The sequence below is a fragment of the Varroa destructor genome, unplaced genomic scaffold (assembly GCF_002443255.2).
Source record: "Varroa destructor unplaced genomic scaffold, Vdes_3.0 BEIS01000003.1, whole genome shotgun sequence".
Taxonomy (NCBI): domain Eukaryota; kingdom Metazoa; phylum Arthropoda; class Arachnida; order Mesostigmata; family Varroidae; genus Varroa; species Varroa destructor.
In genome coordinates this window covers 14,784,669-14,812,523 of record NW_019211456.1, presented here as the reverse complement: position 1 = coordinate 14,812,523, position 27,855 = coordinate 14,784,669, and the positions used below count along the sequence as shown (strand labels likewise).

The 27,855-nt window shown below is 38.4% G+C and overlaps 2 protein-coding genes across 24 annotated transcripts in view; both read left to right on the top strand.

Moving 5' to 3' along the window:
- LOC111246975 (cell adhesion molecule Dscam1-like) overlaps positions 1-27,855 on the top strand; it is a 146,202-nt gene that overhangs the window by 36,047 nt on the left and 82,300 nt on the right. Inside the window, exons 1-2 of one of the 23 annotated variants that reach the window (XM_022797452.2) lie at positions 5,099-5,234; positions 5,400-5,675. The exons of 17 other annotated variants lie outside the window; for them this stretch is intronic. In XM_022797452.2, the coding sequence (XP_022653187.1) occupies positions 5,147-5,234; positions 5,400-5,675 (364 nt within the window). In that variant the 5' untranslated portion in view covers positions 5,099-5,146. Of the gene's footprint in view, positions 1-5,098; positions 5,235-5,399; positions 5,676-10,387; positions 10,473-10,592; positions 10,875-16,926; positions 17,057-17,246; positions 17,523-18,238; positions 18,372-18,599; positions 18,876-20,313; positions 20,860-21,018; positions 21,298-26,007; positions 26,153-26,270; positions 26,550-27,855 lie in introns of those variants that run through there. 5 more of the 23 variants (XM_086982550.1, XM_022797457.2, XM_086982537.1 and 2 more) reach the window with 5 other exon arrangements.
- Positions 2-3,336, top strand: LOC147756567 (neural cell adhesion molecule 2-like). The gene is made up of 2 exons (XM_086982562.1): positions 2-866; positions 1,262-3,336. Exons 1-2 carry the CDS (start codon positions 791-793, stop codon positions 1,543-1,545), a joined length of 360 nt encoding a protein of 119 aa, XP_086838688.1. The 5' UTR covers positions 2-790; the 3' UTR covers positions 1,546-3,336.

Here is a 27,855-nt window from a genome sequence, read left to right as displayed (position 1 = left end):
CACTTGTTCTAAAAAGTCGATTTAGTCCCTGCCAACCCTTATTTCCATAAGATCTTACTTGATAAACGCTGTTTTCTAAACTTATTTATCCGGCCGGATTTATATCCGGCTTAGGATTCGATGGCAATAGGCTTTATGGCCTTTGACATTAATGAATTTAATGGGTCAGTGTCGGCTTAACATTTAGTTGCGTTAATCAAGTAAGCTAGTTCGAAAGAAAACACTACCAGCATATAACTGTTTAGTGAAAGGTAGCATTTTGCGAATGCTGACGACGATTTTAGTAAGCTAGCCAAAACTAAACACGGCATAGGGTTTTAAAGCGGACCCTTTAAATACGATATTTTTGTTTGCCACCAGTCAAAATTCTGGGGCTTCCGGAAAATTCAGTGATGGAATCCTGTTACTAATCGACTTTTACCGGGGTTTTCGGAGGCGTGCTTTTAAACACTAATACAAAAATGTTTTTTGTTTCACTTAAGGTCTATTAGGATTTTTGGCGGCGGTTTTCCTAATCACATGTACAAAAATTGTCATTATTTATTTATGGAAATAAATTTCAAAGTCTATTCCATCGATTTGTAATTGATGAGTTTGATCAAAGCCGTTTATTCATTGTATGCTATACAGTACACCTACTGGGTGTTACTATCCCGCCATAGCCTCGCTCCCCTACTGATGCAATCATGCTAGCTAGACTGTTAAACACTACCAATAGAATTTCAGGAAGCTTGCGTAGCCAGTTGCTCCCGTAGATCATCTGAGTGGGGGTGAGTCCGTATCGCCAACAATGCGGACTGAAACATGTGTGTTGTCGCCGATCGTTCTGCTAATTGGATACAACGTATGTGCTACTTTTTCAGTTGGTGAGTGAATGTTGCGTTCGGTTAATTCACTCACGTTTTACAAGCAGATTCTCCTATTTACGCTGCGAACTTTCCACGTACTACGTAGGTTCTGTCGTGCATAAACTGAATTATGCAGCATATCCGTTATAAAGTCTACTCGGCTTTTTTGAGCATAAAACTATGATACGTTTCAACATAATACTAAACAATGTTTCCGATCCAAATTATCCCTCGAGTTGAAAATTTCCTTAAACAAATAGCATACTAATCCTAACGGCTCCAAACTCCAAGCATAGATGACATTGGAATAGATCACTGGAAGAATGTTTCGGTTTGATTCTCATTCTCACTGATTAGATATATAGGAGGAGGTAAATGTGTCTGAGTGGGTGTGAATTTTTGTTCTATCGTAGATATGATCCGTTTGGATCGCATGCTAGACGTGACTGCCACAGCAGGTCGTACGGTTCGCTTTACGTGCGGTCTGTCAACTGGAGAGGACGTCACATTTTCTTGGACACAAAACAACAATCTCATAACAAACGCCAATTCGAAATTCCATATTTTAAGTGGACCTGAAAGTACAGTATTGACTGTACGAAAGGTCACAGCAGGTGACGCCGGGCTGTACATCTGCATTGCTAAAAATCGCCTATCCGAAGATCGGACAAGTGCCACCTTAAGGGTAGAAGGCTAGTGATAACTCTATCTCGCGGAAGCTATATTAATTCGAATTTAGAATACGTACTTCTTATACACAACTGCACATAGTGAACTTGACGAATGTTTGCTTCAGTATAAAAGTACGTAATCAATGAAAGAGTTTCTCCAGAATGCTACTAAAATACACAGCACTGTGAAATCACGAGCATTTCATAGTTCCAGTATAATTTTTGTATTTTTTATACTACTAAAATACTTACGAGCACCGTACCGTACAAGTATATCGTACAAGTGATATTTTCACAACTGTTTATCTGAGGAGTGCGATTAGATACGAGTCAGAACCTTACCTTCTTAGTCCAAAGATGTCCGATCTGTACTGTAGACATCAGGTGAAGTTTTTGTTTGTTATCCACTATCGACTTAGCGATCACCATCATTCTTAGACAATCTAGACCGACACATAGCTCGGACACGTAGATTAATACTACCGTGTCAATTCTAATGATCTGCGTAGATAGCTTAGGGCCGTAGATTTAATTAATTTACTTAAGAAACTTCCGTATGTTACGCGCTTTAACGAGGTTCATGTTGTATCCTTCATATCGTGTCGGACTGCTTATTTAAGTTGTGGCGCCGTAGCCTCGTGCCTGTTCGTAGTACCCTTCTGTTAGCGAAACTTCGTAACCTCACTTCACTCTCTACTCCGTAGCGTCTCTTGATCTGCAATGTTCCTATTGCAGTTTATGTAAAGACGGGCTGTGTGCATGTCCGAATGCTGTGATGTTCACTGCAGGAGAATTATGCAATTCTGTCTGGTACTGTTTTTTGCTAATCTGGCATCGGCTGAATCAAAAGATGGCCAATTCTGATACTTTTAGATACTTTGCATTGCAACACCCCATTATTATATCTCATCAGCATCTCATATCTAAGATCAATAATTCATCTTTAGAACATTGGTAACAACAAGCTAACGCAAGCCCGTAGTCTCTTATCGAATTGAAGACAATTTAGTTACAAACAGTCAAATTTGGTGAAATCGTAAGATTCAATCGATGGACGCTTCGAGGTGACAATGTAACATTCTTATGAACGAAAAGTGGCGAAATTTCACACTCTGTGTATTTGTATCGTAAATGATATCGACATATCCGGACACGCAGATAACTACAATTGCATTGCGAAAAACTTTTCTTCGAGTGCCTCGCGAGCTGAGAATGAAGATGAGACACGATTCGTGAGTGGGCTAGCAAATGTTTGATACACAAATTAAAAAAAAATTGCAAATCTTGACAGATATCAAGTTTAAACATGAGTTTATAAAAATTAAATAGTACTTTCACCTTGCTCTATAGGTTAATTAGATGACAACTGGGATTTTAAGCATTTGAACTAGCCGTTTTATCACATTCTACAAAGTTCATTTGATCGACACGTTCAAATAGGTATATACATTTTGAGCATTCTATAATTATCGAAACGAAATGTTAATCAAATAATTGAGCTCTACAGAATCTTTCATTATTATAGACGTTCAAGTGAATTTGAGTTGCATTCTTGGACCGAGATTGATCATACTGTTTCTGTACAATCGCTATTGTAAACAGAAATAGCAGTATTAGTATTATTAAGTCTCAAACAAACTGTAAGGACTTTGTCGACTGCCTCTCAATCTCAGAGGCAGGAATCTCAGAGTCAATCACCAGTCACTGTTAACTAAACGGCATTCAATTCTTTGCGGTGATATAGTAATACGGATTAAAATATGCTCACACGACTCTCGTAGCAATAATATGATATTAATATAAACATGCAAGTACATAAAAAGACTTTATGATATATATATATATATATATAATAGAAAATATATAGCTAAAAAAGCTTGTCATTTAGAAACAGAATTGTTAGGCACTAGGTATGAATGATGCTTTATGACGCCTATAATTATAATGGGAAAATCCAGGAAAAATTGTTTGTACATAGTGCAAAAATTTTCGTCTGTGCTGGTAGTCGGCTATGTAATCCGCGCTGTCATGCCCTGGCTGAAGAGTTGGATCTCAAATCGAAATTTGGCGCCTTAGCCACGCTTTCAAGGGCATTGCACTGGGAGGCAGAGTAACTTCAAAGCGTTTCTCAAGCATCAAAATCTATAAGGACATAAGCACACTAGAATTCAGACGAGTGTTAAGCGTCGACCAGTTTTGGGAGAATTCGAAAGATAATGTGTCTACCTAATATGTGTTTTACAAGACCGTTCGTTATAGTGTTTCTGCGATTGCTCTTACAATGTAGCATTGAAGTATCCGCAAGAGGTAAAGCCAAAACACTAACCGACGAGCTCGGTATTACAATACGATCAGAAAACCCTACTATCAAAAGCTTCGTATTCGAAATAATTGAAACATTCGCATAATTGGGTGAGTTAAAAACATGGTAAATATTCATATTATCTTTGAACTTTTTCTTTGTACTGAGCTAGACATTGAGCTTGAGCCGATGCCTTCAAAACTGGTAAGATCAGGAGACCCTGCGCGTTTTACGTGCGGCCTTATTCGAGGACACGATGTAACATTTTCATGGACACGTAACGGCAACGTGCTTCTGGGTTTCGCTGACGAACGAATTCGAACAACTCATGATATTGATACCTCAGTGTTAATTATACGAAAGACGCTTGTTAGCGATGCCGGTAATTATAGCTGTATCGCAAAAAACTTCTTCTCTGAAGGCAGAACAAGCGCTGTTCTTCAGGTAGAAGGTATGACAATAACAATGATAAAGGTGAATATTATAAAGCGTGTTATATATGTTATAATATGGCTTTGCCGGTTGACAGAAATATGCCGTATCGTTAAGAATTTGTATGATGTCGCCTATAATGGTTATATAAGAGGTATATCTAGCGACACGCGAAGAGCCCTATTTTCAAATTTGGCTAGCTGGCTGAAGCCGTAATAGTCTAGCAGCGTCTGGCGTGAAACAATTGGTGAAAAAATAGAGATTAGCAAATTTTCAGTTCACTCCGCTGCTATTAGTGCGATACTGTGTATTATCAAATAATTGAGGTCGATGAAAAGAGCATCTCTGAGGAGGTCAATAATCAGTATCGATAGTCTAATGACAATCAGAGCCCCTCCTAAGTGTAGCCAATTAATTAATTAATCAAGTAACCGTGTCGTATTGTCCTGCTACTTATATCCAATGAAATGTCCAAGGGTGAACTTATCATAGTCTGTAAATTTTGTCGCCATTCTAAGATCAGAATTACTTGAGTGCAGACCTAACGAACTCGCGTCAATTTATGACACTTACCAGCTAGCCTCCAAGATAGCTGGAGAATTTTATTCTTATTATATTATTCGTAATCAGTAGCGTTGCAAACAAGATATTTTGTTGGAGCACGACTTTGAGGAGCCAATCACCTTGAGGCATTTCGGCTTCCTTTCAGCACGTATTTATTATTAATAAGTTGACCAAAAGTTCGCGCCATAGCCTCTATGACATAATGAAGCAGCTATGGGGGCGAGATTAGACGTAGGCTGTTCAGCTTTATGTCTGCTCCTAAAGCTTCTGAGACTTATTTGTGTGTTAGATGGCGGCAGGTCTCTATCGCTGAGTTTCAGTCTGTTGATATGATGTGGCAAGAGAATGGTTGTGTTGCACCTATGCTTCCTTGGATACTGCTCGCTCCTATGATGCTTCCAACTGTAACTGCAAAAGGTATTTCGATATGAGAAAGGTAATATAAGAAGCCAGCAAAAATATCCAAAGCAGATTTCATTATTATAATCCATCCAGAGCGAATCGACACTATTGGAAAACAATAGCAATTGTGACATGCTGTGAAACATTCGAGGATGGATTTGTTTGATTTTTGTTCGGCAGAACTCATACAATTGGAATCGATCCCTTCGAAAACAGTGAAATCTGGCCAGGTAACAAGATTCACGTGTGGCCTATTAACCGGAGAGGATGTTTCCTTTTCTTGGACGCGGAATGGGAACGTCTTATCAACTGGTGAACGTGTCCGGATATCTCATGATATCGATACGTCGCACCTAATAATACGAAAGACAATAGTGAGCGATGCGGGAAACTATACTTGTATTGCAAAAAATCTCTACTCGGAAAGCCGTATCAGCACGACCCTTCAAGTTGAAGGTACTGCTTGACAAAGCCATTGATCATGCTGGCAATAACAGTGATTTTTTGTCGCTTATTGCATAAACAGCGTAGTTAGCATAACGTTATGTACGACATGTGATGATCGATTTTTACTGGTACAGCTTTGTCTAATTTATGGTTTTTAAATAAGATTTACTTTTACCGTATTTCCGCGTAATTCATTTATCACCACTGAGACAACTTTAAGATATAGTTTGCATAAGTTATTGCCATAAATGCGATACACATTTTATTATTAGCATGATCAAGGCTTGCTGAAATTAAATATAGTATATAGTAATAGTAGTAATCCTTCATCACATGTGTCAAATATATGATGTTTCTATGTAAAGCCATTTGACAAATTCATATATAATATCAGCCTTGACCCGCTGAAGAGTTTCGTTGTAGGCTGTTTTTAAATGATGAAGCGAGTTTTATTTTCAGGATTATTTTCTTGCATCTTAAAACAACATATTTCTTTTACTACTTTGATAGTTCTTCGGAAGCATTGATTCACTGGAAGCTTGAAAACACCGTAAAAAAAATCTACGAATTTTGTCTAATTATATTAATTTAAAAGCTCAATAGCGAAATCCAAGTGTGACAATAAACACCCGTTTCAGTACTCGTTACCATGCGTACGCTGTTGATAAATAAGCTGAACACCCCCTTTAGCAATTATTGCTTGATATTCTGTAGCTTTTTGCACAACAACTTATGTACAGCCTCTTGCATAAACATAAATAACCATTAAGTCGGCGCGCCATATCCAAGGCGACGGTCCGTCAACAGGCTGCGAACGAGACTAGATTCAGCCGAGTCGGCACGCGTCGCGCGAATCGAAGCTCCTACTTCAGTATCGCTATCTGGCCCAACACAGACGGAAGTGTTTGTATTTTATCCTACGGCCAGAACAATGGTGTTTTTCGCGATGTTTGTGCTACTTCTGTGTCAAATTAAAAGTCTTGCGGTTGCTGGAAAAGGTATATGGATACGCTATAAAATAGATTCACGTAAAATCAACATACTGCCACTGTAGCTGCCAAAAGGTATTCACGCACTTTGATTCCTTTACTATTGAACTGCAACAAAATTTAGCTGTTACATAGACGCATTAATATGGGCCAAGCTTGCAGTCATTCTAACAACAGTGGAAACTGTATCATTAGAAACAGATATCATTCAGCTGGAACCAATCCCCGACAAATTCGTAAAAGCGGGGGCAAGCACGAGATTTACGTGCGGTTTGACTTCTGGCGAAGATGTTACCTTTTCATGGACCCATAATGGAAATTTGCTCATCAGTAGTGACAGAATCCGAATTTCGCATGATAGTGCAACCGACCTATCAGTGCTAATGATAAGGAAAACTTCAGTGAGCGACGCTGGAAGTTACAGTTGTATCGCGAAAAATCTTTTCTCTGAAGCTCGGTCCACGACTGCATTACGAGTAGAAGGTGGCCGATACACACTTTATGTTCTACATTAACTTGTATTTACGTATATCACTTTATGTAGATCATTATTATAGGTAGCTAAAATACTCGGTTCATTTCTTGAAGGAATTGCTGTTTTATTTGGGATGCTTTAAAGGCCTTAAGCAGCAACCTATCCTAGATTTGAGATACTCCAAATGTGTCATGAATGAATTGTCAGGCCGTATCGTTTTTAACTGAGGCCCTGTGAATCTCTGCGCCATATTTCTAACTCATGTAGGTTGAGTATGATGAAGCAGATTCGATGTTGTGCCCGAAATGAATATAGTTATTATTGCCATATGTATAGTTAACGCGCTCAATTAGCAAACATGCCTGTGTAATTGTAAAGTGTCATAGTGGAACAAATTACGCAGGTTCATTTTTTATATATTCACATTTTATTTACAAAGTTTATTTGTAGAGCTTTTTTTGATGATTGCCCTTGGATATTGGAAGGGAACGCCAGATCATATCTGATTATCACAACGGCATGAATCAAATAGGTGACTGGAATAACAATATCACGTAAATATAAAATCTGTCTTCGAATACCGAACAAATTTTATACGTTTGTATATTTTTTATTATTGTTTTTTTGGAATTTTGGTTTGCGCGCCATAGCCTCGTTTTATTGACGGATATGTTATGGGAACGAGACTGATATATGAGAAAATCCCTGGGAGAGTAACCAGACGAGACGCTGTTCGAGCTAGAGTTGCTAGTGGGTCATTGTGTTTACATGGTTTATCGAAAGTAATTCACTTGTTTCAATGCCGTCGTAGCAGAACCTTCGTGAAAAAGCAATCCTGTGACTTAACTGGTCGTACTCAGATGTTTTAGATGTGTTGTAATTATGCTTCTGTTTAATATAGCGGTGATATATACGTTATTTTTACATACAGCAGTTTCTTCTATTGGTAAGTGTCTGGTATGCTGGATTTTTGCTTAACGCCACTTATGAGAAACAGAATAAGACACAAAGATTACCACTTATTAGGTTTTTTTTTTAGAGGTAATTGAGCTAGAGCCCATTCCGGGAAGGTCTGTAAAAGTAAACACGACCGTACGCTTCATTTGTGGACTAATTCGTGGTGAGCGTGTCTCACTTTCGTGGAGTCGCAATGGGAATTTGCTCGTTAGTAATGAACGAGTCCGTATTACCAACGAACCGGATAGTTCATTGTTGACAATTCGAAATGCGACTGTTAGTGATTCAGGAAGCTATACATGTATCGCGAAAAACATCTTCTCAGAGAGCCGCGCTATGACGTCCCTAACTGTTGAAGGTAACATGTTTTGATTGCAAGAGTTACCAGCTGTTATATAATGAATATAATAAGTAAGACTTCAGTGTTCATATTGATAACCATGTATACTCGTGTACTCACAATCAGTACCTCAGTACAAATAACCACACTTGAAATGTAGGCGAGCATATAATGAGCATTGCAGGTGAAATCATTGTGATATAGCGATTATTGCAATATCAGTCAAATTTGCCTGGTTCATTATCACCACGAAGATCGTGTAGTTGATGAACTCTTATTCTGTTTAAAGGTTATTTATAGCTAATAAATATGTCCTAGTCTAAAATACAGCAAGAAAGACAATGTTTTGAATCATGAAGGGTCGGTCAGTTGCAACTACATCTCATGTAGCGAGTATCTCAATGAATAAATCCTTACCAATCTCAAAAAAAATTTGCTACCCTTGAATGGTGATACCCTTCCTCTTACTTCTGAAACAGGCAAACCCAATATCATTTCTAAAATTATTAACAATCTCATTGGAAAACAAGCGGATCATTTAATAGTTCGCAGCAATTTTCGTCATTGTCAGTTGTTGAGCTTCTGTAGGCCTGTGACAACTCGACAGCAGAATCGGAATATCATTGCTCTTCTTATTCTTAGAACTATTGGAATGAAAATTTTGCACGACTGATTTGCTTTAAGAGCATTCAATATCGACATTAGATATTTATAAGATCGTGTAAACCAAAGCTTTTTTAAAACCAAAAGCTTGAGAACATCGCCGATAAATTGGTGGAACTGGCGAGGCGGTCAAGTTCATAAATCGACTTCAATGTAGGGTCACTATGTAGAGGTCGCGAAAGTGCAAATATGAACAAGAGGATTCGTATTTGGCTTCGTATCGCGGGGACAGTCTCGACGGTAGTAGCGTTATCTTGCATGGAGAACAAGTCTCAGAGAACTGGCAAATCGCGCAGTTCCTCCCTGTCAAGTTACTGGAATTTATATTTGATAACCAGTTCCACAATATATATATATATATTTAATTAAAGGTGTATTTTCTTAGTAGATCTAAATATACTATAATGGTTTTCGTTTGAGCATCTTATGAAGCTGGGTGTTGACACAATCATATGTTTAACGAGACGTACAACCGTTGTTATGAACTCTACGTTTTGACCTACTGCCCCATACGTACAATTGACTCTATTTGTTTTTTTAGTTAACAACAGTAAATATTTCCGTTTAGCCTTTAAAAAAAATCTGATCACTAAGGCTTACCAGTGCAACTCTATAGGCATCACTGTGTAGCCTGCAGCTCTTGTGGTTAGGTTTCTCACAGTCTAGAAGTTCGCATGCCAATAGAATACAATTATACAGGCATGGCACAGATATGGAAATTAGCAAACATTTGAATAGTTTACAGCAGTGGCGGTGATCTTTCCTTTAGGCCAACCAGGCTTTTTTTGGGAAGAAAATTTGTTTAGCGAAGCTAGATAAGTGTTTCGAGTTACAAAAAAATTAAAATCTTATTTGATTTCTGTCTACTTTGTGTCACAAACGGACACTATAAGTACTTTATTTATATAGAGTGTTTGATTTAATCTATTAAATGCTTCTTGGTGATATAGTTTGCCTGTATAGCCAGTTCTGCTTTTCCTGTGGACAACGCAAAAAGCAAAATACTTGAACGAAAACTAATTCTAGCTGTGATAACCGATAATCACATTTAGCTTGAAAGGGTACTGCATTTGTTGATCACATCTTCAGCTTGATTTCACTGTAAGAAAGGCACCGTCGATTTGCGCGCGTCAGATATACGTACCAGGATAATGAAACATGCCGGGCTAATCTTGTTCACTCTACTATGGACAACCAGAGACGAGGCTAGAGACTGGTGAGCGCTTGAAATGCGGCAAATGTCAGTTCAGCTTTGTTTATTGTCTGATTCGGATCACGAAACACGCTAAAAGAGAAAAGTGTATTTCCAGTGATGTGGCTCCGAATGTGCTGGCTATTTGTGCTGGTGATCCCAAGCGTTGGGGCCATCCAGAGTTTTAGGGGTAAGCAACCTTTCAAATTCTTAACCTGCAAATATTCCTAGAATGAGAACTGCGGTCAGACAAGCGATCGGTCATACCATCAAGACATTCCTTAACTTTTATGGAAATTGTGTATTTTAGACCTTGTAAAATTACGGCCGATTCACGGTCCGACGTCGGTTGAAGCTGGAGATCTAGCTAAATTTATGTGCAGCCTCTCGCGTAGTGACCAAAGCGTAACATTTTCGTGGACCAAAAATGGAAATGTTCTCACGAACGGCGAGCGGATTCGCATTGTTAATGACATCGATGGATCTTATATAACCATTCGAAAGGCGACGGTCGGAGATACCGGCAATTATACATGTCTTGCAAAAAATTTTATTTCGCAAGCGCGTGAGACGACGTACTTAAGTGTTAAAGGCGAGTGTAAAATGAACTGAACATTTGATTTAATTTTGTCAACTGGTCTAGTTATAGTTGGGAAAGATGAACGTTTAAAAGCTTTTCATTTTTAGACATCACATAATATCAGCATTTAAAGAAAGTTGCTATGGCAGTCTTAATTCTCTGCTTAATTGTTCAGTCCAACGTATCATTGTACATTTAAAACGTCTTTATTACTCTAGAGCAATTGAAAATAATAGCAAAATCAAATTTACCTTAAAGTCAAAATGCTCAAGTATACTAAGAAAAGCCTATATAAACATTAGTGTATCTAGCAATTGTCTGTAATATAATTTACATGAACTGTTTATTAGAGTAACAGAGAAGACTCTAGGGCAACAACAACGCGTATAATTTTAGAAGCAATTTTACATTCGTTGTTAACTGAAAAAGCCATTAATCGAAACTCACTAAATGCATAGCCTCTGTGATAACGTTTGAGCGTGCTGTAGACTAGGAGATACAACTTGAGTTTTGCGTACTAGAAATCTTGCATCGCGCAAATTAAATGTGGCGCGTTAGTCTCGTTCGCTGTGCTCCTCCACGCTTTCAACGAGACCTGGTCCGGTTGCAAGTCCAAAGGAAAAGTCTGTTCTGCCAAGTGGTTAGCTATTCGCCCAGCAAACAGTGCATTAGGTGCTCTTGTAGCGACGCAGCGTAATTGTGTAGTGATGGTAGGCAGAGTTAAGTGGATGCTCCTGTGCATATTCGTCAGGATAGTAACTATCCAAGGTTCTAAGGGTAAGGATTCATTCGTGCACGTAATGCCGTCTGTTTGTTGATTTCATTTAATGAGCAGCATATATAATAAAGGCATCGAGCTGTCAATAAAAGTCTAAGGATGGGCATTTACGTTTTAGATTTTATTAAACTCGACCCAATTCATGGCCCGAAATCGATTGAGGCCGGTGAAACAGCGAGATTCACTTGCGGTCTTCGGAGAGGCGGAACCGATGTGATATTTTTATGGACCAAAAACGGACATGTACTAACTAATAACAACAGGGTCCGTATTATGCATATGATTGATAGCTCGTTATTAACGATTCGAGAAACAACGGTGGAAGATACTGGGAACTACACATGTTACGCAAAGAATCTGTTTTCAGAGACTCGTGAAACAACTTATTTGAGTGTCGATGGTAAACTAGAGTCTCAGCATGCATTCCAAGTGCCGTAGATTGAGCCATATAATACTTGACCTAATACCTTAGTCGATAATTTTATTTAATACGTCCAGTTAAAAACAAAAGGTAACAAGAAACAATGTATCTTTCAAGTGTAAGCATATAATTGTCCTTGCTGTTACCGCAGGTTACAGCGATAGTCCGAAGGAACATGTTGTACAGTGTAAACCGGCGCTAACGAACTAAGCTCATGGTGGACTGACACTATTCCGGGCCATTTTATTTACTGAAGCCGATTACCTTGGCAGTACATTTTAATATGAGTAACTATGTAAATTTCTTACATTAATGCACATGAACTGCATGTGTTGCCTATTTGACATTGTGAGTTTTAGCTGTCGCGTCCAGTGGGATCGTGGGAAGGTTTGTTTTCGCAGGAGGGAATATTCTTTTTAGCGGCGTGATGGTTTGCGATTTCGATAAAGGGTCTGGCATTGAAATATACGACAATACTATATGAATTGATTGGGGATATTGGCTTTTGAGAGCCACCACTGTTTTTCTGTATCTAAATTATAACTGTGCATCATAAGCAGTACGATTATAGAGTCGGTGAACACATTTTGATAGCATGAATTTTGGCGGCATATTGTACTTAAGAAGTTGAAAAATGTATACATCGTGAAAGCCTTGAGTTGAATATCGTACTCCACTGAACACTGAGCGGGGCAAACTCGACACCATACCTAAAGGCCAAACACAATCATTCTAAATATCAATCGTATATTGAACGTCTTCGTGGTCGCTTTCAACATTGTTTCGGAACGTAAAATGGATATTTCTGTGTATCTTCGTCACGATCTCAAGCGCTCGATCTTGTACGAGTAAGAATCGTGCGCCATTCAAATGTTCGTGTGCATATAAGGACCAGCCTATTGATTTGTTTCGGCAGCAATGGCAGTAAAATGACAGCATTTACATCTGATCGAAAACCTGAAATACACCCTTTATATTCTGGAACTGGTGAAACTCGAGTCGATTTTTTTAGACCGAGATCGGTAGAAGCTGGGATACGGTTAGATTCCGACGTTCTAGCTTCGTGGACGAGCGAATTCAAATTATACACACAAACGATAGTTTCGTTCGTATTTGACGATTCGAGAACCAACTGTAGAAGATATTGGTAGCTATAAAAATTTACTCTCGGAAACACGTGAGACAGCTTATTTGAATGTCAAAGGTAAATCAGTGACACACACACTCTCGTTGTACGAAAACTTACGTTTTTCACTTTAGTTATTATGTTTCGAAACCACTGGCCGAATAGATATGCAAAGTGTACAAGATGTATCAGGTTGAGAGTGACTAGACAAAGCTGTATGCTTTTTGCATCGTATTTTATGGTGACAACTCAACCTCGAACAAACACCCGCGAAATTGTTTGCACGCACTGAATGGTGGGCCTGTCATTATTATTAATCCGTATATTCATAACTTTACAAAAAAAAAATTAACCAGGAGCAACTAGAGCAATCGGTAAAGGCTAGAATGGCTTTCTATAAGATCTACAGCCTATTTTGACCTATGACCGACAGTTTATGAGAACAATTACACAGGAATAAAGTACGCTCATAAGTTATAAGCTGGTTGTTAAACGATAAGTTGTTACCCGGTTTACGTAAATGTATGCAATTATGATTTTTTTCCAAGTGATTGCGCTGATTGCGTTTAATTTGAAGATACCGATTTCCAATACCTAGCCTCGACTTCATAGCAAACATGACATGAAGTTTTACTGCGGGCGGTTGTTATCGCTATCAGCTTTGGGTAAAAGGCAACGTGTGTATGTAATGAAATATATGTGAAAATAACCTTATAAATTACGTAACTTGCGCACACATGTTTTTACAAAAAATATCCGCATAAACAAAAAAAAAGCATACTGAATAGACTATAACTAGCCTCAGAGCCGGATATCGTATTTAGAGCCTGTGGGACAATTCGGCCTTTTTCATTAGAACAGTATATTTAGAACGGATGCTATTTATCTATCAAAAATAGTAACTCCAAGAAGTCGTTGCCATAACAGAAAAAAAGACTTCCTTATACTTCTGGCCTCTCAGTTGGTGACAAAAAAACATAAACGAAGAAAGACAACGTAACAATCAGTTGAAATGAAAGGGTTCCGTCGTTGCTAATTAAAACTTTTAGCCTTATTTTCGCAGAGCTGGGTCTGTTTGAAATAGTGTTTTACATAGCGGATATAGATTAACAAACGCTTTTATGCCTAATTTATATGTTATGCTGTCACTTATATACTACGTGAATGATATGATCTAACACGTTTCTACGGCTTTCAAATGCCCATTCTGTTTGCAAGGCGTTTCAGTATCATTTTTTGGTGTGTTCTTTGATAGGTGCACTTAATACTATTAAGGAAAAGTTAATAATTAATTGCTCGTACGGTTGCATATCTGTAATTACTAAGCATCATTATCTTTGTTGTCTATTGAAGTTCTCTTGTAACTCTACGTTGAATTTTGAACGATTAGAGGTGTTCCTATGCTGACCATGATCAACAAACTCCAAAAACGGATATCCGTCTACGAACCAATTATTAAAGCGTTAATCTCCTTCCCATAGCGCAGACGTGATAGATATAAGATTCTATGTGACGGTTCGAATCGGCACGCAGCACTTTATTTACAAAATAGATTAGACGAATCATGCTCGTTATGCTTTCAGGAACGGCATAACGATGCAATTAAGACGCCAAGAACATTTGAGAGGTTTTGTGTAGCTTTGGACTCGTTCATTGCGTTCGGTATATTGTGAGATAATGCCTGACATATCCTCTCCTGCTAAGCGCAGATCATTTTAATTGTAACCTGAATGCGAGATCGCTTATAGTGGGATTTGCACGGAATTGGCTCCGGAATAATGAAAATGTGGATAACAAATTCTAGCTAAAACATATGTGCTACGCGATAGTCAGCTGAGAAATGCTTCGACATAGCAGTATGTTTACGTATATTAACTTACCGTGTACGTTTATTGGTCAAACAGTTCATGCTTTAGCAGAAGTTGTTGAGCTTGAAACTAATGCAGCACATATTTTGCCTTCTCAGACAAACCCGTAGATCTACGTGCGTTTTTCTTAGAGGTAAAGCGACATAATTCTTTCGGGAGATGGATGTAAACTTTATCCGTAGATTTTATGCAATAGAAGTTTTGTACAAGGTGGACGCCTTAACCCTGATAATATGAAGATTGTCAGTTAGTGACTTAGGAAACTATACCTGTATAGCTAAGAATTAATTTCTAAAGATTGAAGCGCCGAAGCACAGTCTGAAGCTGATACTATGCTTATTACTATGATAACTTTTGATCAGTGCTTGCTATCGAAGGAGATAAAATGGATAGAGTAGTTATTTCGACGTTTTCACACATACTGCTAACCACTGTTATATTCAATGGACGATAAATGTATATTTGCATGTATTGCTATAAAGTTCTTGTTGGATTAATCGACGTTCCACATCTTCTGGCGCATTCAAGTTGAGTTTCTTTTTCAAACTCAATATATCAAGCTCTATCAAGTTGAGATTTTAAAAAGATCAAGGAATGGATGACACAATAAGGCATAGATGTCCGCATAAAATTTATGGGCTCGTTGTTTCAAAGGCTGAAATATTGCCGCGCTAGTCTCACTCCCATAGCATTTATTAAGGAATACGAGAGTATCAGGTAGCCGCTCCCTTCACAGGACGCTATATGCTCTGCCACTTAGGTCGACCTCGTGAAGCTTTTATAGAACTCCTAAGGGTTCAAGATGTTGTTAGTAATTATAAAAGCAAGTCGAAAATTTGGTATTCATAGGTCTAACGTCTATGTGCTGGTGTTACTGCAAGTGTTACGTTGTTGGACAATTTTTACTTCGGCGTTTGGTAAGCGAAGATAGCAGGTGTCTGCATATTTGAAAGATATTTGTTGTCTGTTGTATTAATTCGGCTGACCATTGATCATAAAGCGCGCCTAATGACCGTAAACAAATATTTCACAATGAATCTTTGTACTTGCGAATGGATGCAATATCGTTTGCTTGCCGATCCATAACATGGTGTACTGATACACTAACGCGATGGTGTTTATCAGAGGCAATTCAGCTTGAGGCGATGCAAAATCGGATCGCCATCTCCGGAAAGCCAATTAGGTTTATTTGCGGACTTCTTGGAGGTTCTGATGTACAGTTTTCCTGGACGAAAGATAGCAACCTAATTGTGAGCTCACAAAGAACGGAAATCTTGAATAGTATAGACGGCTCTCTTCTAACAATACGTGAAACTAGAGCTAACGACTCTGGGAACTATACTTGCATCGCGAAGAATCTGTTTTCTGAAGATCGGGCTACTGCGAGCCTCTTTGTTAAAGGTATTAAAGATTATTGCCTATTTTTTACCACCTATACGTGGAAAGACTAGTTCTCTAATTCACGATATACCTGTAATAATGTGTATATTCTTAAAGTGCATTGCATTCGAATAGCCTAATATTGCCAACTGGAATAGATCATAATAGACAAAAAAATGTTTCGTTTTTCTTGGCAAGCTTTGTGTTATATGATTATTTGATTAAGACCTACTTCACCTAATACGTATCGTCATAAAGAAAAAGCAAGAGGGTTAAAACAAAAAAAAACGTCGTTATAAATCATAGCTTTTCTGAATTTTGGTAATCGTAGACGTCAGAGCTATCTGTTTTTCTCACTTGAATAGAAGCGCGCTAGTCTCGCTCACACAGCGCCCCATCTGGCACAAGATTATTTGTGGGCAGCTGTTGTTTGTGAAAAATCTCCCACTAGCCATTGTATGGCACTTATTGCAAAGGAATGCCCTCAAGTGTGTGGTGCACGAAACATGTCGTTAGCATTCGTAGTAGCCGATAAAGGATTTTACTTGCCCCAAATTTGGATTTATGCCCTGGTTCTCCTACTACTAACTTACCATTGGATAATACCGGTACCCGCTTTCGGTAAGCAGAACACAGACAAATTTGTTCGTAAATTGGACGCTTCTGTTCCAGGGTCAAGACATTTGTATCGTCAGTGTCGAGTTTGGCATTTGAATTCAAAAACTTAAAATTTTGTCCTTAGCCTTAACCGCAAATATGATGCAATTCAGTTTTTTTATATTTCTATAATGGTCCTTACGGCATCTGACAGAAGCCGTGCAGTTGGAATCGATGCAGAATAAAACTGCTAGTTCTGGTAAATCGGTCCGGTTTACCTGTGGCCTAGCTGGAGGCAGCCAAGTACAGTTCTCCTGGACGAAAGATGGCAACCTGATCGTGAGTTCCGACAAAACGGAAATACATAGCAGCATCGATAGTTCGTTGTTAACAATTCGCGGAGCTAAAGCCACTGACTCAGGAGATTATACTTGTATCGCTAAAAATCTATTTTCTGAAGATCGAACAACTGCGAGTCTGCACGTTAAAGGTTAACTTTGATAACTGTCGATATTAGACCTACATAAATATGTAGAGTCATATAGTGAAGTGGATTAAAGTCCTAAGTAGTATACGTCTACTGCCAAAAATACTCGAAACAGAATCTAAATGATTGCAAAGCAATATTCTGCTTAAGTAAACGATGGTAAATTGTAATAAAATTTGTGATAAATTAATTAGAATTTTATATTCATGTAGGCATATTTACTAATTTAGTGATATTTTTCTATACAAATTCTTTAGCAGAGCACAGTTATACAAAGAGTTTAAGAGAAAAAACCATTTAGAAAATGATTTATATGGATTTGAATAAAAAAATACCTTTGCAATGATACTAACCATTTATATAGATAGAATAATAGCATGTATATATTGTATTTTAAAAAAGTGTTTATAATGAGCTGGTTATATTTGAAACGAATTCCTATGATTACCGTAGGCATTACAATAATGTGCAGTTGAAAATAAGAGATCGGCTTCTGCACTGTAATGTGTATACATTTCAACAATTAAGAAAAATGCATCCATTTACTTTTGTTTTTTGAACAATATTGAATAATGTTTTCCACCGACCGGGCTAATCTCGCTCCCATCGAGCAAAACTGGGGGTTCGAGAGTGCCTATTGGCTTACCACGATCCGACGCTGCGCTCTGACCACTACAAAACAGCCGAGTAGATGAAATGGTCTCAGAATCGTTTTAAAGCGTCTGGATATCAAAATGTCTTTTATCAGTTCGGCCGTTACAATAGAGAAATTTAGCGTAGTTAACGGTTGTGTTTGTGTTCTAATTGTGTTACAACTTCAGTTCCACTGGAATACTGCGATATTCGCTTTTGGTAAGCTGGAAATTGTCTTCATGATATTGTTCACCTTATTAACACGGTTTTGCGTCTAAAAGCTGATAAAATTATGCTCGATATTCAACTGCTTTCGGCCTGACAACTTTAACAAAAAGCCTCACCTAAGGCTAAGATGTGCCCTTGCATTGAAATTCGCAAACGAGTTAACGAATCATTTTTTGCGATTTAATCTGCTTTATTTTTGTTATGGAAAATAACTGACAGAGGTCGTTCAGTTAGAGCCTATGCAGAATAAAACTACCATTTTCGGGAAGTCGGCTCGATTCGCCTGCGATCTTGCACATGGGAATGAAGCACAGTTTTCTTGGACGAAGAACGGAAACCTTATTATGAACTCTGGACGAACCGAAATCTACAGCAGTATCGACAGCTCTTTTCTAACAATAAGGTCGACGACAGTCAACGATTCTGGGAATTACACGTGTATAGCAAAAAATTTATTTTCTGAGGATAGAGTCACCGCAATGCTTTATGTTGAAGGTGTGCTTTAGCAACGGTTGAATAGAGTAGTGGAATATATATAGCGAGTATTCTGGGGCGTTATTTTCAATCGCTATAGGAAACGATATTGTGTCTCGGACAAGTGAAAAATTATGCGTATTTAGTTAACGTTGCAAACTTTACATCAATGAACTCCCTACTCACGAGAAGGCTGCTGACCTAAAATGGAAACATACGGTTTAGTCTTATACCGACTCGAAAGCAGTGTATCTTCGTCAGCTTGTCGCTTCGCCCATAGTTAAAAAGCGTACATTCGATTAAACTGAATACTGATATTGGACAGCTGCGAAAACAAACATGAAGGAAAGAATCTACATGCAAAATACGTTACCTGCGTTCATCTGAAAGACACTGGGTATAGGCCAATGAGGAATGTAACGAAAAAATACAATCAAAACCGTATGTGTAACAGCGAAACCATGCTTGGGGTAAAAGACTAAATTAAATTTTTACAATAGCATTAATACAGCGAATTGTATGGGTTCAAATGTAGCACCATGTCTTCACACGTAGGACGCTCGGAGCTGTACCAGCAAGGCTTCCCGATAGGGACGTAGCTTGCTATAAATCGAGTACTATACGTGACTTTTTTGAGTGTCAGGGTACAGCTCGTACTGCAAATGACTTTATGCCGAGTGACGAGTATTAATATGTGGGCTTGGGTAAATCTCGTCTTCAATTTTGTAGTACAGCACTGTGCTAAAGACGGTATGTAACGATTTTCGCCGTCCAACTATGCTTCAATAAGATCGTCCTTGGTAGTTATATTTGATTGGCGTGGATTCTATTTTCATCCAAGTGTTTTGGAACTACAAAATTACATGACATTTCAACGAATACCGGAATGTCAGCCCGGTTTTCGTACGGACTTACCCGGTGGCGGTGAGGCAACTTTTATCTGGACAAAAGATGAATATATTCTATCAAATGGCCAGCGATTTAGGATTGTTTCAGATCCAGAGAGTTAGTTTTTGACAGTTCGAATCGTAACCCCCTACCGACGCTGGGACGTACACGCGTGTTGGGCAAAATCTGATTTCTGAGCATCGAGTTTCAGCGACCCTTAGAGTAAATGGTAAAGAACGCCAATACGTTCACTTGAGCTGACAACAAAGATGATAGTACAACAAGACAAGTTTTTGTCCGTGGACTTTTTTCATGTGAGATAACATGTGCGTAAATTCACTTGCGTTTAATTCGTGACGCCACTGTACGTATGCAAGGCTTCCTGCCAATAAACAAATATAGGACACGCAAAACTATCTAACACGAACAAGCAATAGAGAATCCAATTGAATCTGTGCTGCAGTAGTACTTAGCCATAACATTTCAAAGAAGATAGATCTTGCTTGACACCCCGTAAATTAATATAAATGTCAAGATGCCAGTTTACGCATTATTAATGCTGCTTTTGTTGTGTAACAAAAAAAAGTTTGTTGCACCAACTTCACGGTGCCTTCGACCTATAGTATCTATTCTCATGCTAACAACTTATCGTAGAATGACATTATCCTGCTTCGACTCGTACACTTTACGCCTTCTGTGCAACATTCAGTGTTAATCTCTATGGAAAACAATAATATCAAGCCTACGGCCAAAAAAGGCTATGCGTGTACATCTTTTATTTTTGAAAAAAATAACCAGTGCATCATTGACATTTTGAGCGGCCGGGCTTTGTTTAGAGTCTGCATAGAATTTTTCGTTTTCTGGCCCTTCAAAGGAAACCGCCATAGCCACGTTATCTCATTGAGCATTTAACTGGTGACGAGGCTATCCTGTATTAGCCTAGCAACAGAATCTAATTGTCGAGCTTTTCTAAACGCAGATGCGTCTGTAACCCAGTATAGTCAAGCGTCTGCTTTATAAATAATAGTGAACGAATGTGTCGATGTGGTCGTGATGTTCACGGAGATAATATATGTGCTATTAGGATTAATTGTCCCTCAAGTGATCCATGCGCAAGGTATGTCTCAAAGGGTGTTATGTGAGGAATACAAGTACAATATATTTCTCATCTGAGTGTGGTACGGTAGTGTAGTAGGAAGCATATCAGTTGAATCATTGAGACATACGGTCGAATCGCAAAAAAAATAATCGTCCCTGATTTTCGGTGTCATAACAGATACGGTTCGATTAGATCCGATGCCAAAACGAACAGTGATATCGGGAAAGGACGCACGGTTTTTCTGTTCTGTATCAGAGGGCCAAGACGTGTCGATATCGTGGACTTTTGGAGGGGCATTGTTGAGGTCTGATGATGCAAAATATCGCATCATGAAGGGTCCGGCCGAAAGTATTCTAACTGTTATTGGAGCTCGTGCAAACGATGCAGGCGTTTATACCTGCATTGGTAAAAACCTCCTTTCCGAGGACAGGGTCTCAGCTACATTGGTTGTGGAAGGTATATTAAGCCGATGGGTTTATAATTTAAGTATGACATGTCTATCAGAAAGATTCGCGGATTTTTATATTCGATAGCGAATTACATGAGTTAATAACACATGGTGGATACAGCGAGCTATAAGGTTATTGAATTTACACTTGAATTGCGATTGTAGTTTGTGTCATTACTTGTTCGAAATATATGGAGCTTTTATATTGACGTGGATGCCGATTATTATATAACATATCATCGGATTTTCAATTGATGTAAATCTATTAATATTCAACCAAATTCTGCCAATATTTTATTTATTAGGGCACTAAAAAAAGCAATATTCATTCGTCTTGATGATATTCAATCGTATTTATGTAATACAACCATATGTAAAAATAAAATTTGACATATGATAAATGTAACGCGTTATTGGAATCGGGTCAGTTTGACGCTTTCTAACCTGACTAGCGAGGGTATTTATTCATGGAACGAGGCTATCTGAAAGCAAATAAACTGTATGCATTTACTGTGTGGCCACTCCACCCAGGTTCTCACAATTTGACTGCGAGTTTGAAATGACTGATTACATGTGCCCATTAAGAAAAACGTTAACGAGGTGGCTATGGTTGTCTTCAATTGTCCTCAAGCCGGTTTACCTTAATTTCATGTTTGCCTATGGTATGTTATTTTATATTTGTACTAGAGGGGCAGACACGTTAGATTAAGATACGTGAGTGTTAACTGAAATGAATCAGATATGTATATGTATTCAAAATAGGTTGGTTCTCCAGTATTACAGATTCTGCTAGACTGAAACGAACGGAAGCCAGGGCTATCGAATTTGAAAGTTTTGGTGTAGGCTACAAAAGGGCGAAAACGTGCAAATTGTATGGCTTGAGAGCAGAAATCATATAATTAGTGATGCAGATAGCCGCTAAAAGTATAACGAGATATCTTCGCTAAGCATCGGCAATAACCAGACGATGCGGGAACGTGCATTAGCGTAAGGAAGAGTGCCTATTTGGAAAATAGGGTTACAGCGAAACTGGCGGTTATAGGTGTATCGTGGAGGACGCTAAACGTGGCACTATTATATGACCTCTATTGTTATTGTGTTTGTTAACCTACTCGTTAAGAGAAATAAGTTATCTACTGTCAGGATACATCGATGTATGCAAGAATCAAAAACTTACCATCAGGACCCATATGATTGTTTGCTTATAAAAATATCGTGGGTACTTACTCAGAGCATTCAGTAGAGTATGATGCGATTTGAACTTCGCATTCCGCTTGCCATCTATGCAGTACACTGAAAGATATGGTGCAAAAGCACCTGACGATCGCAAGAGATCTAAGTATAATAACTAGCACGGCTTAGGTGCCTGACATAGATTTGCTGTCAAATGATTTATATCAGTAACTTCGTATTCACTTATTCTAACTGAAACTTTAGCTCACACTTCACAACCCTATTGTATTAGTATTTAATGTGATTTAAGCTTTATTTGAAAACAAAACAAAAATGTTTATACGGAAGACATTCGAACTATGCGTATTTCAATCCCCATCGAAACAATGGGCTTGTCAGTAATTCTTCAAATTGCATCTCTCCCCATAGACATACAATAGACATCTGGCCAGAGCCGCATGAGAAAAGGCGTTGTGTGCAAATTTAAAAAAAACCATCGAAATCTCGCCCTCCCATAGCCTTCTATGGCAGTGAGACTCCCGCTCAGTGTGACGATGGAAAGCTACATAAAACTATATTTAAACAGAGCGAACTACGTACAAGTACGCGCGTTTAAACGTATACATTCTCGACAGAGCAAAAATTGAGATTGCAAGTTACTTGTTGTTGGGCGGCCTGACATGCACCATATCGATCACCTGGAAAACGAGCGAGATCGCTATGCTTGAAGTGCGAGTGGGATTAAAATTGGTACATAAGTGAGCGCCCATATGCCAAATGTAAGTGTTACTGAGATACATGGGCGGTTCTTATAATGCAAAAAAAGAATTACATTTAAAAAAGCTAAATGAGTTCGAAACGAAAATGACATGAAGTATGGACAATTATGTTGATTTATTAATTTCTGTCTTTTTAACTGTCATTTGAAGTCATTTACGGTAATACAATGTCGGCATCCGTACCGCATAGGAAGCAAGTACACACGTTAGTTTTAAATGAACGCGCTTAAGTCTCGTGCCTTCTGAACGGAAGCATGATAACGAGGCTACAGCCCTACGATTTATCCAGCGTCTGAGCCAGGCACTCTGAGCTTAAGTTTTAGGCATCTGTCAGTAACTTGGCACAGTCACAGGAAGGCCATGTCTTGTGTAACACTATGGATCCATCGTTTTCCTTGTCTGGTGCTCTGCTTCTTATGGATATGTTTTCTCGTCTCTGCTGATAGTGGTACGTTACGAATCAGCTACACAATAAGGTGACAACTCTATGTAATGAGAAAATACTTGACTTCCGTCTTAGTAGTAAAGCGGGTCTTTATTATGCCTTATTCCGATACACGTCGAAAATCAAATTTCCCAAGCAATTATATCGTGATCCAAACACGAGGCGTTTGAAACTATCATGGATACCATCGACAATCAAACGCTGTTGATTTCAGAAGTGATTCGCCTGCAGACGATTTCCAGCGCAGAATTGGACCTTGGTAGAAAGGCCAGATTCGGCTGTCTATTGCTAAGTGGTGACAATGCGGAATTTGTTTGGACGAAAGACGGGCACCTTTTCAGACAGTCCAGTTCAAATAGGGTTATTATTCAAACCCTGCCTGTGATGTCGACGCTAACGGTGGGCGATCTTCGACAAAGCGATTCAGGCCTATATACTTGTATAGCAAAAAACGCAATTTCAGAGGATAGACAAGAGGCGAGATTACATGTTAGAGGTGAATATAACGATGTTAATAGCAGTAGTAAACACATATTGAAGTATCGTCCAAGTTGAATAGCGATTCACGATCCATTCTGCTTCGCCGAAATGAAACAGTTACATTTTGATAGGGCATTTCTCCAATAAAATGAATAAAAAATTAAAATAAGTGGCTGCTTCTTATTTTACGTTCTTCCAACTCGCCTATAGCATAACGGAAAAAAACTTCCTATTATTAAGTACTATTTTAAAGAGAAATAACTTAATAGGAATGACCGAACAAGTGACAAAAGTTGCTTCTTTTTGCGTAATAGGAAATCCACATTGTTGTTCCTTTACTCAACTTATATTTCGTTCCTTTCTCTCTCGAGATTCGGGTGGCTAATCATTTATGGCATATTATTGTTAATGAAAGGTGAATCATTGAGACAAACTAAAGAACCACACTGAGAAACAGGGATATTATCCGAAATTAGTAACATCTACAATGTAAATCTATTAGCAGTAATTTAAAGTGGTAGATGTCGATAAATGGTAATACTACACAAAGGTACAGCTCTCTTGTCTAAGAATTGCTGGAATCAGTTGATATCCGTGGTTAATTTTAAAGGACTAAGAGCGTGCGACATCAGACCGTTATATTAACCCACAAAGCTTTGGAAATTGTACAGACTTAACCACTAAACGCGCGTTGAAAAGTGTATGGTTATTTGTTACATGTTGTCCTGTCGTCGAGTCACTTCAACGAATGTTATGGTGCTTACTCGATACTTTATGATTAGGGCGACACTCATTACAATAAGCTGTCCCATAACGAATTTTTGCAACAGTCAACGTTATCTAATTGAGGAAGCTTGAACGCCCGGCACAAGGGGAACCTTCATATTTTCAGCTTATTCGATTGGAACCCTAGTCCAAAAAAAAAATCAGGACCCAAGAAAATCGTTCGGCTAGATTTGCTTGTGTTCCTCAAAGTGGACGCGATATAGAATCTATATGGATGCATGATAGCCGCTTAGTAAGGCCTGAATCAGGGAGAGTGGTAACATATTTAGTATTGCTGAGGTCTCGTCACTAATGATAAACAAACAACCTAGCCAGAGCAACTCTGGCTCTTACATTTATATAGAAATAAATGACATTTCACAAGATAGCGAAGTTTTTCATTAAAAAAACTGTTCAGCAGTTATTTATTGTTGTATAGAACATACGAAAAACAACGTTAGTGAAGTACGATCGTAGATATTTTTTAATTTTTTTTTAGATTTTTTTTTCTAAACTAAATGAGCGGAAGATATATTCTGAAAGATCTCACCTACAGAAACGGTGCTAAGTTTGGGTAACACATACTATTGTGATTGGGTCAGTTGCAACAGCTTGTATTTATTCTAATTTAGAATCTGACTACAAATTTGTTGCGCGTTGCCGTAGTAGACAATGGCGAAAGTGTGGTAAAATCTCATTTGCCTGTTATGAAAAATGTTGAATGCTTTGTTTCGGGTTATTTCTGCAGACGTACGAATATAGATCTATTTTTGTTTAAGCCGTGTCTAAGCGCTCAGCTGTGATATGATACTTACGACTTTTAGAGAAAATGTTCTTCTTTTTATTCCTTCTTGATTTAATTCCTTGTTATTATTCTTTTGCATTTTTATAGGTAAAGGGTACAGCAGGTATTGGTTTTGCAATTAATTCAATATTGATTACATAATACAATTCGCTCTGATGTATCGCTGTTATGCAGTGTTTTCAAGTTAAAGCATTCAATACACAGCGCCAAAATCTCATTCACCTCTCCCTGGCCAGTGGGAACGAGGATAAGCCTGTTTGTATGCGTATCCAACCCGAACATGGTTTGCTCTTCAGTTGTGGAAGTACGTTGCAGTTTGCCCGACACCATGTCGAGCTTATGGCGGAATGGGGCGGTGTGTACTCGTGTTATGTTTTTGTTGAATTGGATTTTGCTCAAGGTTACAGCAATTCACGGTACGTACATTCAAAATAAAATGTATTCGTATGAGGCCAATAGTTGTAGCCTCTATAAGGCCTAGGCTTTAGAAGGCCTAGAAGAATAAAATCAACGAACGTCACAAGTCTATTTCAGAACCTATTCGAGTAGAGCCGCTTAAAGACAAAATACAGGATCTTGGTAGATCCGCACGGTTTGTGTGCGCCCTCCAAAGTGGCGAAAACGTAGAATTTTCATGGACTCGCGACGGTCACTTGATTCGACCGGGTGATAGCCGTATCGGAATCAATTTTGTTTCGGATGTATCGTCACTGACGATCAAAGACGTCCATCAGGGTGATTCTGGCATATATACGTGTATTGCTAAAAACGACGTGTCAGAAGATCGAGCATCTGCTAAATTGCTGGTTAAAGGTGATTACTTCGTGACTACTGTAAACTAATCATGCCATATTTTTTGTTGATTGATGCCGTACGATAAGACCGCGTAGATATTGTGGTCTAATATTCATTATCTATAGATTTTGGAGTTATGGCCTCTCCATATTATATATATAAAGTCTTTTGTAACAGAATTAAGAACAAACTAGAAATTAAGAATCACTTGTTGTTGGTATGACCGTAAGACGACAACTTGTATCCTATAGCTAATTTAGCTAAGTTGATATTATTCGCTTTGTTAATGGGTAAATAAGTAGTTACTTGCGGCTAATTCATATCATATGCGTACACGCGTTGTCGTTGTGAGCTTTATGTACTGACGGTGTATATAAGTTTGAAACAAGAAATTGACTAACAAATCAGTATGTCGTTATCAAAGTGATATTTCAATTGTCGAAATGTTCAGACGAAAAGCCCAGAGTTGATAAGCTTAGCAAAAACTGTCTTTCGAAAATACATAAAAGATATACAATATTCTGTGTGCCAATACGTGCATGCGTTAGTTAGCATTAACGTTAATAGTTACCCTAGTTGGAGCTAATATATCATAACCTTGCTTTTGTTTCTGTAAATTAAACATACGATTCACTATTTTCAACTAACAGTGCCATTGAAACGTGCACGCCGAAGCTTCGCGTCGTGTCGCTTGGCCACTGGTAACGAGGCTAAACCCATAGCAAGCTCTGCTTTCTGCTTAGTTCAGTTTCAAGATTTAGTAATTATTTATTAAAACCATGATTCAGACCCATTGCTGTCTCTTTGTGTTGACAACTTCAAATTGGTGCTTTTGCTTGATGGAGTACATTCTGACAAAGGTACGTTGGTCGTTCAGACTCATACGATTTGTGTTTTTGACACTTTTAGCAGTTGTAATATCTTGGAGTCAACAAACGCTCCTGTACGACTGGTGCCCACCGATTAATTTTGATAGCCTTCATTCATTAAAATTTTTAGCAAATTTGAAAATTCGGCGGTGTGATTTGCTTGAAATAGACAGTTAATGGAAAGCTATTTATAGATGTCTTTTGTCAATTTTGATGTCAGGTTTGATGAAATGATGGACCGAATTCAGTATGATGGCAAATCCACAAGATTTGCCTGTGTCCTTGAAAGTGAAGAGGAAGCAGAGTTTTTGCGGACTCTTGGCAGGTGGTAAAGGCCGATAAACTGAGAGTAGTCACTGCTAGTATGTACTATACATCCACCTTAGCGATTAAAGAAATGTAATAAACAGACTGTGGAATCTACATCTGTATTGGTAAAAATGCCATTTCCGAGG

Excerpts from the sequence above, each read along its gene's own strand:
- LOC147756567 (XM_086982562.1), top strand. The coding sequence starts at position 791 with ATGCGGACTGAAACATGTGTGTTGTCGCCGATCGTTCTGCTAATTGGA. Across the intron at positions 867-1,261 it reads ATGTGCTACTTTTTCAGTTG|ATATGATCCGTTTGGATCGC; the intron begins GTGAGTGAATGT and ends GTTCTATCGTAG.